The 20,610-nt window shown below is 38.8% G+C and overlaps 1 protein-coding gene across 1 annotated transcript in view; it reads left to right on the forward strand.

Annotated features, from left to right (window-relative positions):
- COL24A1 (collagen type XXIV alpha 1 chain) overlaps positions 1-20,610 on the forward strand; it is a 144,167-nt gene that overhangs the window by 79,558 nt on the left and 43,999 nt on the right. The window contains exons 25-28 of the mRNA XM_065656280.1: positions 10,793-10,846; positions 12,732-12,785; positions 13,802-13,855; positions 14,610-14,663. Coding sequence (XP_065512352.1) covers positions 10,793-10,846; positions 12,732-12,785; positions 13,802-13,855; positions 14,610-14,663 — 216 coding nt within the window. The remainder of the gene's footprint in view (positions 1-10,792; positions 10,847-12,731; positions 12,786-13,801; positions 13,856-14,609; positions 14,664-20,610) is intronic.

Raw genomic sequence — 20,610 nt, forward strand, 5'->3', positions numbered from 1 at the left:
CCTTCTGCTGAAAACAGCATTTTACAAATTGTGTGCCTACTTCATTCTTTCTTTTCAGGCTGAACAATCCTAATTCACTTAGCCTTTCATGTTTTCTAGATAATTTAAGTCACATTCTTACTCTCCTGTAGGCTGTTTCCAATTCATCTAAACATCTATGACTCCAGCTTACTGCTCAAACTGTTCAAACTGCTGAGAGAAAGGGAAAAATGCTTCTCATAAGCCATATTCTTGCTTACACATCCCTGTTTTTGCAATAGCGTGTTGTTACTCAGTTTGTGATCCACAGTCTTCAATCCTTCTTTTCTGAAGTAATTATCTTTCCTAGTTCTTCTGTTGTAGGTGCTTTTTTAGTTGATAATTATCACTTAAACATAGTGCCTTGCAATTCTCTCTGCTTAATTTCATCCCCTGCTGTTTTGTATTTTTTGCTTTTGTCTGAGTATTATGAGCAGGTCTGAGCTTGTTGACCCATGCTTGAGTTACCCAGATGTTGTGTAGGACTTGACAAAATGGGTTTTGTTTCATGAATTAATATATGCCAAGGAGAGATACTGTAGACTGGTTTGGGCTCAGTGCTGTACTAGTTGCGTAAATCCTGTTCAACTTAGCCGGCAGTCAGGGTGAGCTCCCCATTGTCTGCAAAATATCAAACGGACGTACCCCAAACAGCTCATCAAATGGTTGGCCGAACTTTTCAGAACTGCTGGTGAGTCAAGTCCAGCTCCTCTGTGCTCTTTGAAGACTCTGATCCAGGGAAGGAGACCGAGAAGCTGGACTCTCAGTCAGTTTAAAGTATCTGCTTAGACAGGAACTGATAATGCCAAATAATACCAAAAGGTCCACTTAAAACTCAACCAGTGTATCTCTAAATGTAATGAGTATACTTAGCAGCAGCTTGATCTTTGTTCAGCTGTTTATATGTAGTAAATCCTTCATTTTATTAGGCTGTAATCAGAACTGTAAAGCATTAGTTTCCTTATTACACCATTTGGAAAATCTGGGGATTTTTATACTGCTGAATGATTAGGGCAAACATGGACGAGTACTGGAGAATGAGGATGTCACAGTAGAGGAGAATGGGAGAGGAGAATGCTTTTATGGAGAGAAACAGAAACGACTGTATGGGGACACAGGAACACAATGTGTCCATACAACCAGTATTTTTCTGACAACATTACGCTTGACTTGCTTTGGTTTTGTGTTTTTGTTTTGTTTTGTTGGTGGAGGTTTTTTTTGTTGTTGGTGGTGGTTTTTTGTTGGTTTTGGTTTTTTTTTTCCTCAACACTGTGCAAAATGAAGCTTTTACTACAGATAAATTCTGGTTTTCAGCCTATAACATCTTAGGGAAAATTTGATAGCATTTACTCTCTATAGTGCCACATGCACCAAAATTCTCAACAAAAGACAAAGCTAAGCTCAATCTTAAGTCATAAAATGGTCAAAGAAGCTAGTTACTTAACCTTGAGTTTCTGGATTTGTCATGGGTTTTGTTTTGCTCCTCAGTGAACTTGAATTCAGTGCACACGTTTTCCACAACTCAGATATTTTGCATGCACATATCATTCACCACTAATGAGCTCTATTTTAATACAAATGTGATATTCACTAGCTCAAATATATAACCAATTATTACATGTTGCAGTGATGATTAAAATAATCATACTAACAGTTAAGCTTTTCATAAGTAAATTGAAAAGTACCAGCAGGAAGAGGTTGGTTTTTTCTCATATGAAGAAAATGGTTTTCCAGATGTGAGTCCTGATGCAAAATTCACTTCTGTACCATTTGGATGCAGTTTTTTACTTCCGCTTTCTCACCAGCTTCTGTTTGTAACAAGTAATTTTTTTTTCCTTGGTGTGCAGGGAGAATACAAACTTCACACACACACATATGTGAGTTTGAAAAACAAAAGAAAAAGCACAAGAGCAAAGTACAAATGCTACTATTAATAGCTGCTGTGACAGATTTTGAGATGGAGCCCAAAAGAAGGTATGCAGTAAGGCATCTGTCTTTATTGATGCCTTGTGACATCAAATACAAAGAGGATTTGTACAAATAGCACTAAACGATGGGCAATTGCTGTATGATTTATTTAATAGTAAAATCAAAGGGAAAAAGAAATTACTAAGAAGTTGATAGGAAGTCCAACATCTAATGAAATTCTCTGTGTGTGGTTTCTTCCTTCTGTGCCACCATCTCTCTCCCACCCTTTTTGGCTTATCTATTGTTTGTCATTTATTCGTTATATTTGAGTTTTTCAAATTACAGAATACGATGCAGACTTTTAAGCCCACGCAGTATTCGAGTTCTCTAAAAGAAAACTAAGTCATTTCCTGAATAAGCTGTCAAAAGAAGCAATTTTGCAATAATAAATCCTGTAAATGTTGAATTCATAGCACATTGCAAGATGACGCACGTGTGTGTCTGCTATTGATAGCAAAGGGTTGCACCAAGATTTTTCCTCTGTTTCTTTTCTTTTCCTGGTATCATCCATCTTGTGTCTCTGACTAATACATCTGTTGCTGCTGCCTAAGGTGCCAAAATAGTTATTGCTTTTTTGTAGCAGCTTTTCCAGGTCAAGTACTGCTCAATATCTGCTTAGAAAAATACAGATGGCAACCGTGCACAAGCAGGGAAGTTTCAACAGCAGGACACTTGAACATAATGCTTGGTTATTCAGTCTAGTAGGATGAGATATGTGCTGAAATGCAGCTTTGCCAATAGGCTAGAAGCCATAGTGTCCATCATTTCTTAGGTCCCATGAAGCTGGTGACTCTTCAGAGCACATTTCTGCCAAAGTATTTCTGGATGCTTGTCCAGTGTGGAAACTGAATGGACTAAATTTATAAAATGTTCACTGTGTTCATAAGCTTAAAATGGCACACATTTTAATACTAGATTGGGAATGTGCCTAAGGTCACAAACTTTGAACACCATTCCTTAACAGAGTCCTACAATAAAAAAACCTGTTTCTCGGGCTGCAGGATATTCCCTGTTTAAAGGGGAAGGCGGGCAGGTTCAGGTGGTGCTGTTTGGCTAAGCAGAGCCTAAAGCTGTGACAGGACCCCAGCAGCTGTCTGTTGCTGCAAGATACTCAGTTAACTGCAGGACCATCAAGTCCAATTGCAGAGGGATTCGTTAAGGTAGTGAGAAGGGACAGCAGGCAGAGCAAATTTATACTGCTGATGAGATAAAATCTTTTGGAAGTCACGTCAAAGGAAACATCCACTTCAGCTACTGAGAAAATTGCCCTTATATTTGGGGAGGAAAATTGCACTTTGCTGACATGTACAACTGGATTTTGTATGCTAAGATCAGATGTTATCCAGTGATAGCAAATATTTGAAACCAGCTTCAAGCACCTCATAGAAATGACCTGTCTGTGTTAAAGTGTCAGAGATGATTTAATATAATGATTCATTGCTCAACTTTTATAACACAAAATTAAACTCATCTGAACTTAAAACCATTGCTTGTCAGGATTGTGTTAGTGTTTGATAATGCTAGTGTTTACCCAGACTAGGCCACACTGAATAACTAAGTGCAAGTTAATTCCGATTTCTCCTTGCCAGCTCCATTACAGAAATTCAGCCCTTGGCCCGTACACTTCTGAATTAGAAACCACTGACATATATACACATATTGAGATGCAGTACAAGGCTAGAACTGTCAGCTGCAGCATGTACGACTGGTGTCAAAAGGACAAACTAAAATAAGCAGAGTTCATGAACACAAATCCTGGAAAAATAATCTTCAAAGATGTGGAAAATTTACATGTCAGCAAGTTTGCTCAGTTGTAGTTAGTTTTTGAAAGAGCAGAAGAGAAACAAAGCCGAAATGAGAAGTGCTTCCTTCTGCCCACTCCCCTATCTCACCCCCAACCCCCAGCGCCCACCCCCCCCCAAAAAAAAAGCCAAAAAGAATAGAAAGTTACAGTCCAGCAAAGAAAAGCAGTGCTATTCAGGCCGTCAATGGCAGCTTCACAGCAGCCTGGAAACAATCAGCCTGTGAGGGTCCGCAGGAAGGGAAGAAAACGCTGTGGTCAGGCTGTGTGCCTAGGAGCTGAGTTGCTTCTGAGAAGAATTCCTGTAAAGTAATTACCACATCTTCTGCAGAGGTAAAAATTAGGTGGGTTCTGCACCAGGGATGCTTAATTCATGGAGAATGGAAATGGCAGTTCCTTTTGCTTGAAGAAAAGATTAAATGGGCTTTACCTGATGTTTTCAGGATGCTCAATAGAAGCAGTTATTTGAACTGTCATGAAAAATCTGGGCTTTGGGGATTTGCAAAAAAAGAATTGTAAGCCATAGGTCAAAAGAAAAGTCAATTGAGGAAAACCTTTTTTTCAAAGACTGGTAAATGCATGGGGCATTGCCAAGGGCTTCAGAAGAAGGAACTAGTTCACCTGCTTTCAGAAACCTTTTGGATAGAGTAAGTTTTGTGAAGATCTTACGGTGAATGTTTGTAATGATACTTCTGGGTCTATGTTGTGCTGCTTGTTTTTACCAGAGATGAACTGATATACTGTTATTGCTGCTGGTTTTTCTCTTGAGAAGAGTGGGGAAACAGATTACAGTATCTGGAGGTAGCTTTTTTAAGCTGTTGCTCATCTTTTTGAAGGATTTTTATGCTAATAGTGCTCTTCATCAGCTAGTTTCAACTGCCATGGAACCCCACAGAATAACCACAGCCCCACAGCCTTTATGGTTTTGCAAGTTAGGACAAACATCTTAAATCAGTCAACACTCCCTATGCCATTGAGAACAGTTAAAGAGAAGGATAATCTGTTCTGTGCTAAATTTGTTGCCCAAGAAAAAAAGCCACTAGTTACATGTGTCAATGTAAATAACATTTATCCCAGTTCACTTTAGCCAAGATGAGTCTCTGGAGTAATATGTAGCTTCGGAAGAATTTTTTTTTTTCCTTTGCACAGATTACAAAAATGCTAACAGTGTGAACTTAGTATTCAAACCCAAGAATGTTGTTATAAATGTTATTATTCTGAATTGTCACTTGAAAGTGAAAATACTTCAGATTTGGACAGATTTTTGTGTCACGTAATTCACTTCATGTCATCTCCAAGCTTATGGCAAGTAGACTGTATAAAAAGCAGTGTCCTTCCCAGCAAGCAAACCAATGCCTGACTGCCTCTATAGTACCAGCCTCAGGCTGCCTTTACTCATGGTCATTTCGAAGATTCACATACAAATGGAACTCTTGCAGATCTAGTAGAACATCAGAAAGGCGTACCAGTCCTCTGCTTTTTCCCTGACCCAGGCAGGAACTTAGCCTTTCCATGGAGCCAGGTGCTACTCGTGTAGTAGTTATTTTGCAACTGTGTTGTCGTTTTCCCACCGCCTGATCCATAGCTTTATATCCATACTTTATTTGCATGCCCCAGTGATTCTGCAGCACTAAAATATGAGAAAAAATGTTTAAGGCTATTTTAACAGTAATCAAGGATAAGTTGTTCCAGCGTGCATTAAACTTATTCAGCGATGGTGTAGGTATTGGTGCACATCCAGTCTTTTCGCTGTTTGTCCCTTTTACTGTCTGAATTAAACGGAAGTATTTAATATATTCTAGCGGTTTGGGATGAAAAATATAGAGGAATAGTATCTGCACATGTCATCTGCAGTTTGGCTTCCAAGGTTTTGCCAGTGAGCACATCCTGCTGCCACTTCATAAGCTACCTTCCTTTAAATTCAAGTATTTCTCTGCATAATGCTATCCAACAGAATTACCCTACATTACATGGGTGTTAGTGGAGGCAAAACTTAATTTATCTTTTTCCTAAACTGGCTATAGATTAAGCAACGGCGCCAGTATATTTTGTCTTTCAAATGTTCAGGTAGTTGCAGTTTTGAGTCCTTTAAAAAACTGAGTGAAACATCACTTGTGAGGTACAAATATGGTGCGTCTCTGCTTTAACTTGCCTTCTCCACTGGCAGTAACAAAGCACAGACTTTCACCTGGATTATCACCTCTGGTTGATTGCCAAGTAACTTTTTTAACAGGCAGAAAATGCCAATGAAACAGATGGCCCGATCTCACTGTCAAAAAGAAGAAAATAGCATCTGCCTTTCAAATACCATGCTTCCCAACATAATCCTGGGTAAAGCAGCTACGGATCTTACCGTCATTTCATAACATTTTTAGTACTATACTTATGATGTAGGAAATAGTTTCTAAAGTTTATAAGTGGAACCACCAGCTTGAATAATAAGAAAAGGACCACACAGCTGAAAGCCGATTGCTATGTGGCACACATACTGCAGTTTGTGCAGCTGTCAGCCAAGAGCTGCTCGGATGCCAAGGTTTGACACGAGGTCATTTTCTAGTCTATTCTTGCATTTTGATAATTTGAACTTAAGTGCCATTAGAGGGCAAATAGAGTATTAGTCACTAAGGGATTCAGAAGTAACGAATTGAACTGGCAGTAAGCTGTAAGGAAACTGGCGTCAGTTTACTTTATATTCTTTATTTAGCCTTTCAAATAGCCCAGATTACTAGAGTTTCTTATTTCTGTGAGAATACACATCCTTCAAAATTGATCCTGTTTCCCAGTGGTCTACAGACAGGGTTTTCTTTAAAACTTCTGGTTAATCTTACCGCTAAGTGCAGAATACTAACAGCTTCTGCATTCGGTTCATACCTGATAGTGGTACAGTAGTAAGCAAATGTTCTACGCAAAGGATCTATTAAAAGTCTTTGGTTTCAAAAGCCTGTGGTTCAGCAATATACTATTTTTGGACAGATAAACAGTCATGCCAAAGCACTGATCTGATACAAATTCACACAGAAATCTATGACTAGCAGGTTTTTTGTTCCAGAGCAGGTATCAACTGTTCATGACACCTCCTTTCTCACAGATCAGCTACATCTTGTTCTACTGCAGATGATACCAAGCCTAAAGAGCAGCCAGTATAAACCCTGGATCATGCTTTCTTCCTACTTTTTGTCCAGGCCTGATCTGGGTCACATGTGTTAGGAGCATGTGTGCACAGATCCGGTATTAGTGCCTTGGATACCAGGGTCCAGATGGGTTGGTTAAAAGAAAAAAATTGTAAGTACCATGATGTCTGGCTAGCAAAACTGAGCTTAGATTTATATTTATTTCTTAAAACTTCATTTTTATACTATTTTGAGTTGTAGAGGTATTTTTATATCTATCAGTTTTGTATGAAATAGTAGAAGCTGATTGTAAGAGCATCTACTTTTCTTCTTCCTCCTGTCCCTCAGCCTCGGTTGCCTTTTAACACAGGTAATTTGCTTGAATCTTCAAGACTCCTCAAGTACACGTCGATCTGTTAAAATCAAACCTAACTTTTAGCTCATTTTGGGGTTTTTTTGAGTACGATGCCAAAATGTATGAAGTCCTCCATGAAGTATTAAGTTGACAGGATCTTAAACGTTTAAGTGGGAATCTTAATGAGCAGGCAGAGATTATGATACTGCTGATTGCTGGATCTGGAATGAAGTGACTCAGCACAGATTCAGGCCAAATTTTAGTGAAAATTAATTGGAAATATAAAAAAGTTCATAGAAAAGTGTTAATGTACAAAGGCGATATTATAAAATTACTTGTGTCATCTCATTAAATGATGAATAAAAACCTTTGAAAATGCTGAATTCTAAATAACATTGGATTACAAAATTTTCAGGTAACACAGAAGAACATGTTAGCATACAACCTGACAGGTAACTGCTTCCACATGAATGGTTGGACCCAGCTGAACATTCATTTCGCACTACCAAGCTTTTCAAAGGATTCCTCCATACCTGGGTTTGCATTAAGTATACAATGTGTTTTCAATTATTTAACTACGGTCTAGTTTCTAACACAGAGCATCTGCTCTAGCAAGATGTTTTTGCCTTTCTCCGGCATATGTTAGTTGTGAGATCTGGTCTCTGATTAATTTTCCACAAAAATGCTCCTGTCAAGAAGGTTTCTAAAATGCTGTTATTGTCACTGGAGAGTTTTACGCAAATCCTTGTAAATGAAAGATTGACTGTTTTTTAACAGGGTTTAAAACCATGATTAAAAAAAAAAATTCAGGATTTTTTTCTTTACTTTTCTGTTGCCTAATACATTAAATTTGATTTTTGGAATCTACCACTGCTCCCCAAATGGTTGAAAGCATACTGGAAGACACTGACTCAACAAACCTGCTTTGGGCTGTGTTCATCCTCTTATGTGAGAAGAAGAGTTGAAACCTCAGTTCAGCCTTAGTGGCTGGTCTTTGTAATAAACCAACCCAAATCAGCATGATTGTTAAGAAAGCCCATAAAGAAAACAGCGCTTTAGGACTGATATATTGATGGAACAAGATGCTTTGCTCTCTGATTGCACTTTCTCTTCACTCTAGGCTACTAATTGTTTTAAGGACCAAAATTACATTCCTAAGTAAGCTTTATTTTTCATTGCTGGCCTCTGCATGTACATGCACTAGCATTATCTCAGTCTGAGACATTTGCCCTCTGTTTTGGATGGAGGTGGGGAGACTATTTAGTTAACCTGTTATGAACTTATTCCAGTTCGTTCCTTTTGAAGTCCCTATTGCCTTTACCATTTCATTGACTTCAGTTCTTCTCGTCTTCTTGACTGTTTTGTTGCTTTCCATACATATCCAATTCCACTCATGCAGAGGTTTTTTCCCATCTTTTGCATCACCAAAAATCCACTTTCTTCTTTTAGTGTTTTTACTGTAAATTTTATTTATTTTAACTGCTTTTTTTTCTGAGGAACAGCCATTGTCTAGGACACTTGATTCTTAATAGCCAGCTTTCGTCCTTGCTCTGGAAGATGTTGTAGGCTAGACATAATGTGCTGGGACATACAACAGCAAGTTCACGGTTGCTGCTTCATAGTCATTCCTTCTCTTTCAGACTAGAGAAACTTAGTCAGAAAGACAGTACTTTTGAATTGAAAAGGGGACTAGATCAGAGGCTGTACAGTAAATGCTTTGCTGCTGGTGCAAGGCACAGCTCCCCACCTTTCTAATCAGCATCTTCAGACTTGTAAACAGTGTAGTGTTGGCTAGGAGATCAGCAGGGTCTCTGTGGAAGGAGAATAGGTCTAAGTTACATCTTGGCTCTGATTATGTCTTCTGTCCTTTCTGGAAGGAGATAGTCAAAGTGATTATCTTCAACCTTTTGAAACCATACCTCCACACCCCTTATCTTGATGAGCAAGAGTACAGGGTAATTCTTTGTCTCAGAGGTTTCTGGCTGGTGCTGAGACCCACTGTTGGCCATGACTGGTACCAGTGGCAGCTCTCCTTCTCAAGAGTTCGTCACAAAAGTCCCTCATTCCTGCCAGTGACATCTGGGCCTCACCTTAGTGCCAGTATCACCAGGATGAATCTTTGGCTGCTGCCAAGAGACATCTCAGTTCTGACATATAATACACAAGGTCTCACACATAATACATCAGTCTAGTAGCCATAAAGATACTTGTTTATCTCTTTAGCCCCTTCCAGAAAGTAGTTTGTGCCAGTATTGCCAGCCTCAAAGGCAGCTGTATTAATGGCTTATTGCAATATATTTAAACTATGAGATTTCTAGAGGAGTTAGCAGTCCAAGAAAATAAGAAGCCTTAGCTACTTTGCACCTGTTATGTTAAAGTACTTGAGGCTGAACTCTACTGAAATTATACAGGTAAAACCTAAAAAATGTTTTTTTTTTTTTCAAAGGCAGACATGTCAAATTGGAATGTTATTTTTCTGTTCTGACATTATTTCTATGGGAAAGACTACTACTAGGCTGTTGAAAGGAATATGAGCTGTCTAGTGAGTTCTTAAGTAATGCTTTTTAAAAATAATCTCCCTTAAGTGCCAGTATGGTGCGACTTGAGCTAGTACATTCCTACACGTATAGACATAATAGTGCCAATGTGTGAATTGCCATTTTACTTGTGCTTTTTAAAGTACAAATAATTTTTGCTTTTTGAAGTGTTACAGACATGGTACAGTTGTGTATTATGTCACTACCAGGAGCTTCCATGTTTCTGCCATATGCCATGAGCAGTCATGTGAAATAGTCTGGGCAACAATTGCTTGTTCTTCAAGCTCACTTTTTCATACTTTTCTCAGTTGGGGCCTTACACTGTAACTTTTTTTTCTTTTTGTTTGATAATAAAGGGAGTATTGCAAGCCCTTGGGAATAAGCTTTTTTAAAAGAAATTTCATGTTTCCTGTTCCATGTGTGGTACTTGTTTTATCCAGTGGAAATTTGTGGGAGAGCCTCTAGAGATATTTACTTCATTTTTAAAAGGACTGTAAGGCTCTGATCCCTTGACTTCAAAGGCATTTGGGCCTACAACACTTAAAGGGAAAATTCTGACAACACCTGATTCAGTATCATTTTTGGTTTGACTAGCTTTTACTGTGTTCCACTGAATGTGTTCTCCTTGATATCTGTGGTCAGACTGAAGCGCTAGGAGAGCAATTATCGCTTTTAATTGTATGTTTGTAAAGCTTCTAGCACTGCAAGACTGAGCTCAGTGGCAGAGCGTAGGTGCTGTCACAGTATGATGATAAAGCTAAGGTAATTTCTTTTCAAGCGGTAGCCGTTTACTGTTGGTGTGTCTGGATGCAGTGATGCTCCTGCATGGATTGTAAGCCAGGTGACCTTGTGCCATCCTCACCTCCCCACAGGAACACCTGCACAAATAGATGAGTGGTCCTCTGGGATGAAGAAATGTGCTGTGCTGTGTTGCTGGGGAGCTGCCACCCATGAACTAAAGTGGACATTGTGCAAATAAAAGTCTGCTTACTTTTTTGTGTAGGGATCAGCTGGCTTGCCTGGAGAAACTGGGCCATCTGGAAGCCTTGGCGAAAAGGTATAGTAACGTATCTGACTACTCAGCAGCAAAAATCAGCTTTGAAAGCTATTGGAGTGATGATAATTGGTGTGAGATTGTTTACTGACCACTGACAAAGCTAATATTTGTGTAGCTATTTCAGAACACAAGGATGTAATAAATAGTAACCCAAACGCTGTTATTTGAGGTATGCATCTGGTATCCTGGGTTTTACTTGGCAATGAATTTAGAGCTGTTAGATTTGATATCTTGTTCATATTATGGCACTTTACAATCCACTGCTATTGATTCACAGAAGCTGGCATAAACAGTACTTTTTTTATACAGTAGTCACTGGTTAGGTGCTGCTACATGATGAAGAGACAAAAGCAGAAAGGCAAAATTTGTCTGTATGCATTAACGGAGTAAACAAGACAATGCTGTTAGCTTTGTCTGCTGTGCAGTGACAGTTGTGTTTATGAAAGCAAAGTTTGGCAGACTTGATGTGACTAGAACAGTATAAGTAGCCTAAGCATATTTGACATGGTTTTATTTAGGTGAAGTATTTTAAAACTGAAAAACAGGAAGCTATTACTGGATTGTGTGTCAGCTTCAATTATAATAATGACATAATTGTTTGTCAGAATGATCCGGCACCATTTGTATTTATTCCCTGCAGGGCTGAATTAGTTCACCTAGACTGGTGTCTGCTATTTAGATATTTATTGAGAAAGTCTTAATGTATTAGTACTCCCATGAAAATCTGATTATAATTTATATAATCTATGAAAGGAAATACTTCAGTGGAAAGCACTGCTTGTTAAAACTAAAATTTAGACAAGTCTCATATGGTTTTAATCATAATATCATCTTAGAATTCAGTGTCAAAGGATTCTTGTTCTTTATAATTATACCTGTCTCAACAAAGATTACCTTGAGATACTGGTGCTAGTTTAGACAGGAGGGAAAATGCAGTAAAAAAATAATTCAGCTATCAGCAAATAGAAAAAAGCTTCTTCATGGTGCAATAATTGTTGTCATTGCTATGTTGTTTCTGTAGAATTTATTGTCTTCCTCTTTTATGGATTAAACAGTATAATATAAACATGCAACGTGGATTCAAATGACAAACGTTCTTCCAGCATAATTATTTTAAAGAAATGCCTTTAACAGTATGCAACATGAAATAGAGCATTATCACTATGTCACGTGTACTGTTTGCAACAAAAGCATAATATTTGTATGAGGATAATCTACAGCCAAGCCTGGTGTTTGGGCTGGACATTATATGAATAAGAGGTGAGAAAGTGTGTAAAACAAGAAAGAGACCCTTCCTGCTTTCCCTGCTCCAATTGCCTCTGCAGCTGCTGAGGGACTGGTCGTGCTTTTATATCTGTGCTTTCCTAACACATGCTGAAAAATTGAGAGATGAGAACCGTGTTTTCTTTTTTGCTTGTTTGTTGTGCTGAGTTTTATGGGTTAAAGAACATAGCTATAAATGTGATGCACCCAACAGAGAGAAAAGGGATCTTCTAGCTACAGTTCACAAAGACTGATGTGCCAAATCTCTTCTTCAGTCTTCTAGGAAAAGGGAAGACAGAGAAATTCAGTTTTATCCTCTTTTCAAAATATGGGTGGGCTTGTAGGATGAAGGAGTCCAGAAATTCAACAACAGTGGAAAAAGGTCTCTGCACTGTTTCTGAAAGACAGTCCCTGAACCAATGGTGTTATGCACTGGAAAACTGTTCCTTTTTAGTCTCTTGCAGGCTGTGGGCTACAACCCCCATGAAAGACCTCTTGGATTGCTGGGGTATTTTTATTGCAGGTCAGCCTTGCTGGCCAGATAGGCCTGCCTCAATGGACGTGGAATGAGTAAGGGAAAGAGCGCTCACTGTTATTTTATTTTATTTTTTTTTTCTTAAAGGGAGACCGAGGCAATCCAGGACCAGTAGGTCCTCCTGGAGAGAAAGGTGTCATGGTAAGTCACAAATAACACAGAATTCTCAATTATGTTACTTACAAAAGCATTTTACTTTCCAAAATAGAAATGAATTCTCACTCTTCTGACTGTGTAAGCTTTATGGAAAAGAGCAGTATTTATGATGCCTTGTTCCTAGGAAGTTCCATTCAGCAGCTTTATCCCCTCTCTGGAAGTGACAAAGCAAAGTGGACTGTTGAATGAAGCAGTGGAGAAACTGCAATTGTAAAAAATGGCTCTAAGCAGACATAATAATAAACACAATGAACTGAAAAGAGAGATAAACAAAAACAAAAGTAAACAAATGATCTCTTTTGTAGACTGGCTTAACACAGGTTATTCTAACAGACAGGTAACCAGCATCACCTCTAATTCTACTGCAGAGCAGTACCCAGACAACCCCTGGGTGCCACTGCAGTGGGAGGAGTGGCTTCCTGACAACATCACTTGTCCTGCATCAGGATGTCACGTTCCATGCAGCATTGGGCAATCTAGAGGCCACTGTCATGTTAAGTAGTTTGTTAGGGCAGAAGTAAAAAGCTGTACACACGTGTCCATTGTCACACTCGTGTTGTAATTCTCAAGGAGAAGTAGTTAGGGTTTGGTTGTGTGTTTGCCAGCGAGCACAGCGATTGCTCCAGAATGTATAGAGAGCATATTTTGTCTTGGCCAGTCCTGCCCACATCAGGATGTGTCCACCTTCTGTTTGCATTGTCACAGCCTTGACATGAGGATTTTGGAATTTATTTAGAACTCAGAAGCTTTTGTTCCAGTAAATCCCTGTCAGCTAGTGCCTGTGTGTGGGAAAACTTCTTACTTTGCTTTAATGATTCTTGTGGTATATCCAAACAAATACCTGTTTTCTAAACAAAATTTTGGGAATAAATTTTGCAAGATTGAATATTTTTATTAATTCACCTCCAATTTTTCAGGTAATTAACTGGATTTATTATTCTTGTTATAATAACAATTTTGATAAAACGATTTTGTCTTTTCTATATTTATTTCAATTCTAGGGCTACCCTGGACCTTCAGGAGGCCCTGGACCTGTGGGGCCAGAAGGGTTACCTGTAGGTATAGAGTGGTGTTTTGGTATGACATAAAATGTACGATTTTTGAGTTGTCTTTTTGTTGTGCTGAAGCTAAGAATGGTTTCTAATTTGTACTGCAGTCTATGAAACTGTCATAAAAATTTACTCATCCGGACAAAAAGTCTGTTCACCTGCTTTTTGCTAGGGTGATCTATAAGAGACAGGAAAACTAATTATACCATTTACTCATCCATTTAAAAATCACTCTGTTGAGACAAGTAGGGGAATAGAATTTTTAAGGATAATTTATAATTGCACAAAAATTTTATTTTTTAATTCACGGGTGCCTAATATAATGTAAACATATTCATATGTTTAGTTTCATTGTTTATAAAAAATAAATTATATTCTAATTTGCTGTGTATTGTTGTGTTATATTTTGGCTATGGGTCTTCAGTACAGACAAAAACTGAATCTTTTATCATAAATTATTAGATTTCTTTTAACATAATGTTGAAATATAAGTATCGTTTAGCAATTTTGGGATGTTGGACAGAAGTAATTTATCCAACAGTCACATTGTGATTTCTTATTCAGAATAAAGTTACATAGAGTCTCTTATTTAGATATTTCTAGAAAAATTGTACTAACACAATTAACTGAATTTGAACTAAGAGTGAAAGTGATTGATTTGTATTGGTTGCATTGACTATTGCTCAATGTGAATGAGCCTTGTAGTTTTCAGAAATCTGTCTGTAAAAGGCAATGAATAATAAGTTTATTTGACATGTAGGGACCTTCAGGGACAAGAGGACCACCAGGGCCACAGGGCCCTAAGGGAAGAAGAGTAAGTAATATTGCTTTTTCATGTTACTTAGAGCAGAGAGTATTGTGTTGCCAATATGAATCTGACGTGTAACCCTTTGAATTCTGTTCTCCGGACTCAATCCATTTGTACTGAAATCAGACACAGGATACTTGTATTTCCATGTTGGACACGATACAAGTCTTTGTTTTCCCTCACATTAGTTGAATGGGGTTTTGCTGTTGATTTCAGCTGAGAGCAAGACCAGAACCAAAATCACCACTAGCTTTATTTTCTATATACATATTTATGCAATTGTTGGCATTTATAACTGCCTTTGCACTGTTTCAATGTTTTAAGGACTATTTTCTTTATCTGCTTGTCATTTATGTATTTGGGAAGAAAATCAAAGTCACCCAAATGTAGTTCTGGGAGAGGAAGAAGCAAAGTCAGAAGATAGTGTATGCTAAAATCCCAAACCTCTGGTTAGATTGTCATTTCCATTTCATGCATTTTTATCAGGGAAATGGGAACCATTTTTTCACTATATATAAGACACTAATCCAAAGCCTGCATAAGCAAAGAGGGAGTCTGTCCACATCAGTTTGTATGAGCATTTGATCACAATGCATAAAATCAGTATCAGTGAAATTATTGCAGTTTGTTACCTGGAGATGGTTGCCTACATGATTTTCATAAACACTTTCCTTCATAAGCCCCACTAGTCACTTAAAAAAAAAAGTATCTGAATATATTATATATTTGAATATCAATAGAGTATGTTTGAAACTATATTTTGAATATTCATTATAACTGAAATATGCAAGATTTTGAAATATACCATATTTTGAATGACCTGTATACTCAAAATATACAATGGTTAGCAACTTCACAGTACAGGACAGGATTATTCATAACAGAAACTTCACACATTTCAAGTGACTCTTCCTTCTTTAGTATGGTTTCTTCCTCCTTCAGAAGAACTCTGTTTTAATTTACCTTTTTGTTCATGGTACAGTTTGTAGGAACAATTTGTGAAATGTAGCATGTAAAATGTAACATTTCTGTTAAAACTTGCAATAGTGGTTCTGGGTTACCCTGTATTATAGAGGTTTCCAGCTGGCAATGCCAAGTGTTTGGTGGGGTTTTTTTGCGTGCGGTGTTGGTGGTTTTGTGGTGGTGGTGTTGTTTAGCTTTTGGTTTTGTTTTGTTTGTGATTTTGTTTGTTTGTTCATTTTTAGTTTCAGACATAGGGTGTAATTTATCCCAGACTTCAGTTTCCTTGAATGGGTGAAACAGATTTGCATGTATATCCATATACACTTAGAACTTCTTGTGCTTGTTTGAAGTACCTGTCAGTAGGACATTTGTCTGAATCTGGTTTTCAGGATTAAGGAAGTTATCTCAATAGCTAATGGAAAAGGACATTCCCACCATCATCAAAGATAATCTGTATGGTCTTTTGAAAATAATTTTCATTTTTATAGATGTGTTTTTAAAAGCCTATTTAAAATGACATATTAGTAAAAATTTCTTTCTGGGGAATTCGTTTGCTAATTAATAATAGGCATGTTAATTTAATGGCTATTATTAAATATGCATTTAAAATCAGATTTAATTATTAAATTAATCTTTAATAATGATTTATCTGTTTAAAAAATGTATATACTAAGAAATATTCAGCATTACTTTGATAATTTTACATGCAGATATAGCAAATGCTTCCCACATCTTACAGGTCACCTGCTCATTTTCTGAACTGCATGTGTCATATGTAAGTAATCTACCAGTGCCCAGAAAAATGAGTTGATTGAGGCCTGTTTCTCTGAGAAAACTGAAATGCAAATATATTTGCTTATGCAACATATCTAACAAAATTGAACAAGAATCCTTGGTTAGCTGCAGAGGTTGAGAATCCCCCGTGCTGATAGGCACAGTGAGCTACCAAGAGCTGGTGTGAGCAGCAGCGTCCCACCCTGGGCATCCTCTGCAGAGCAGCAGCTCCTGCAGTGCCCAGAGGTGCTTACACAGGTGTGTGAACTCGAGAGGGGCTCCAGGGGCTCCTGGGAGCCCCGTATTAGGAACTGAGACGGAAGAAATCTTCTGACGGGAGTGGGAATCTCTGTTTTGGTTTAGAAGACCGAAGGGAAAACCAGCCTTTTAGCTTCACAGGCAGGTTTGAAAACATAAATCAAAACAGAAATGTGAAGCAATTGTGAGGCTGAAAAGAAGTAGCAGCTTGGCACTGCTTTTTCTTCAGTAGCCTGATTCAATGGAAAAAATGGGTGCCTTACCTCTCCGTGATTTCAATAAGAGCATGTCTGAAAGTGAAACACATGCTGAAGCGTTTTGCTGAACCGGAACACACAAGCCAATGGCATCAGATGAGGAGTACACATATGCAGTCATTTTCACTGTACAATGCTGATGTTTGAGCTTCCTCTAAAAAGGAATATCCCTGGAGTCCTATTGATCCTCTGAAGTTTGTTTGACTGGGGGCCTATGGAACGCAGTGAGCTAGAAGGCCAGCTCAAAAGTAACTTGTGTTAACAGTTGTCTCTGAGACTGGTACTGAACTGCTGCAGGTTGAATGTTTTAACTCCTCTGGACATAGCACTCCCCTCCAAACTCCTCCTCTGATCTTTCCCCCCTGGCAAGTCCATCTGCCAGCATCACTAGAGCTGGAGTCAGAGTCAAGCTACTGATGTGAGTCCTCCCCTGCAGGGACTCTTCCCTCCCAGCAGCATCTGCTACCTGCTGATTGTTTTTATGGGGGAATGAATTATTTTAATTTAGATTCTGTTTTGAAGGTAGAAGATAGATTTTTATTTGAGAGGTGTCACATCTTCTGCCAACTAAGACAGAAATCTTTGAGGGAGTCTGTCTCTGTCATTTTGGCAGCACATCATGTAGTACGTGGCTTATAATTAAGTAATCAAAATAACTGCCAAACATCCCAAGCTCTGCCGAAGTCCCAGTTTGGAGCTGTGGTTTATGCAGCTGCCCCCATTGAGCATGCCTGGGGATGCTTCAGGGAATGGGGCCTCAGAGAAGACTCAGGTCTTCAGGTTCTGTGAACAAACGCCTAGTGAAGACCCTGAGAAATTTGTCTCCTCTCAAGATCAAAATATCAGACCCGAAGTGGAATCTCACATACGGAAAATATCTGGGGGCTCCAAAAACCTTGGGTTTGTCATCACTGGATTTAGAAAGAGAAGTGTCAGAACTGTGAGCTCTGTGTGGTAGGCCTCAGAAAAATGCATACCACAGTTATATACAGAAGTTAAATAGCAGCATATGGAAATTCCCCTTTTCTGTACTGAAACAAGAATGTATCCTGTCTTCACAGCTGGAATCTACAGGAAGTCTTAGGAGCACTGACCCTGTCCTTCTGCACTGTCACAGAGTAGAATTCCTTCATCTCATAAATTCTGGACCTTTCAGCAGCTGGTTTGCATCCAAGACTAACCAGCAGCCTATTTCTGCCTGAGAGTGTCCAGCTGCTCAGTCTCTGGTCCAGGCGGGAGTTGTGGCCAGCTGAAGGCTGTCTGGGAGCCCATGGAGCGTCGTACTGTCAGGGGATTTGGGGGATATGCCACTGAGCATAGCACTAGCACAGAGCTTCCTCAGCTCATGCTCGAGACTTGATGCATTTCAGCTGGAATCATGTGGGAGGTTGGGTCCTTTTGTGACCCACGTTTTATTTTTTAGTCTTAATCTCATGAAAAGACAGGGGGAACACCACTTTGTAGATAGTTCAATGACACTCTGGTGGTTAGGAATATCTATATCTCAGAGAAGAAATTTCTCTCCCTCACCAGAAGAAGGACATAAATGAGTCTGGAAGACGTGCAGTGTAGGTAGCTGTGAAGCCATTGTTGCATGTTTTTTTGTTGTCCTTGTTTGCTAACGTGTGGAGAAGAAAACCACAATGTCAGAGACGGGTTCTGCTTTTAGTTCGTACCATGATTGCCAACTGTAGCTTTTAATTTGGGAGGAAGAGAATCATTAGATTCATTTCATGAGTGAGACCTAAGCAAATTGTTAATAGCTCCTAAAGTTTGTAGCAATTAATATTCTTCAGATTGATGTTGGGTGTTTTAAAGCTCAAAAGCAATAATTTTTCCACTCTTACTTTCCTGGAATCAGTTCATGAAATTCAATTTTGAAAATGCACTTAAATGGCAAAGCGAAGTGCCATAAATTTGGGGTCAGTCAACAGCAGCTTATGTCTGTAGGAACCAGTAGGGTTATCTCTGCTTCATCTGTGTCTGTACTGGCGTCAAGAACCTCAATTACCTAAGGACACCAATGATCAATTTTCATGAGTAATATCTTTCATACTTCCCACAGGAGGCAACATGGAACCTAGAAAAATGTGTGCACTTCAGGGCTATGTGAAACAAATGGCCAGTGTGCTTTGTGATCACACAATCGCAGAATCACAGAATGTTAGGGATTGGAAGGGACCTCAAAAGATCATCTAGTCCAACCCCCCTGCTAGAGCAGGAACACCTAGGTGAGGTTACACAGGAAGGCGTCCAGGCGGGTTTTGAATGTCTCCAGAGAAGGAGAATCCACAACCTCCCTGGGCAGCCTGTTCCAGTGTTCCGTCACCCTCACTGAGAAGTAGTTTCTTCTCAAATTTAAGTGGAACCTCTTGTTTTCCAGCTTGAATGCATTACCCCTTGTCCTATCATTGGTTGTCACCGAGAAGAGCCTGGCTCCATCCTCGTGACACCCACCCTTTATATATTTATAAACATTAATGAGGTCACCCCTCAGTCTCCTCCAAGCTAAAGAGACCCAGCTCCCTCAGCCTTTCCTCATAAGGGAGATGCTCCACTCCCTTCAGCATCTTTGTGGCCCTGCACTGGACTCTCTCCAGCAGTTCCCTGTCCTTCTTGAACTGAGGGGCCCAATTGATGCATCAATAGCTGAGTCTGTTTATCTGTCTTTATTGTTCAAAGGAAGTGAGACTAAAATTGATGTAATTTTCCAGTATTCTTCCATGTCAACCACCAAAAAAGAGAAGTAGCTACATAGCGTGTTTATGTTATTTTCACTTCTCTATCTAGGAGGCAGGATGAGAAAGAATAAAAAGAGTTAACTGGTGCTTTTTGCCTTCTTAAATGAACTTTTTCTCAGCTTATCATCTCAGAGTTTTCAATGTAATATGTTCTATTTTAGGAACAAAGCTGGACCCATGCCAAATAAAAAACCAGTAGCAATCGTTTGGCAGCCTTACTCCTCAGCTCTGTTGCAACCTAAATTAAATAACAGCTGGCAAATCATGTGTGTCTCCTATTCTGTACTAGCTATAGGAGGAAAGGATACAGATCCAATTAGTCTGTGCCAATAATGAGTCACAGTCTGCTATTTATAGAAATGTTATGGTGTGCTTTTGTTAGAATATTAAATTGCCTTTGTCTTGGATTCCTGGACTCTGCTCTGTGGCCGACTAAAGGGAAGCTAAAGGCAGGTACGACCCAGATCCAGAAGCTGAGTATCACATTGGTTTCTGTGATTAATACTTTGTTTTCAACTCAAAATCATGTAGTAGAAAGACAATGTTTTGAATGATAGGCCTTTTCACTTGATCAGTAGTGATCAAATCAGTTGTCATTCTCTACCGAATGATTGGGCTGTCAATGCAAACTCCATTGAAGTGGTCACTTGTGCAACTAGCAGAAAGGTTTTGGTGAATTATGTGCATAACACAGACTGAGAATCCTGTGCAGTCTCCTGACAGGGCCATTTCTCAAACTATGGGCTGGCTATGACCGCCTTTATGATTAAAAGGAAGTCACAAGTCTTCTAGGAATTTATCTGTTAATGTTATTAATGATAAAAGATAAAACCTAGAAAGAAATTTCTTTATTACACAAATCTGTACAATCAAAACATATCCTTTTTCCTCAAATATTTCATCTTGAGATTGTATCTACTGATCAGCCTTGTAGAGGATGCACAAAGACAAATGACAGAT

The sequence above is a fragment of the Caloenas nicobarica genome, chromosome Z (assembly GCF_036013445.1).
Source record: "Caloenas nicobarica isolate bCalNic1 chromosome Z, bCalNic1.hap1, whole genome shotgun sequence".
Taxonomy (NCBI): Eukaryota; Metazoa; Chordata; class Aves; order Columbiformes; family Columbidae; genus Caloenas; species Caloenas nicobarica.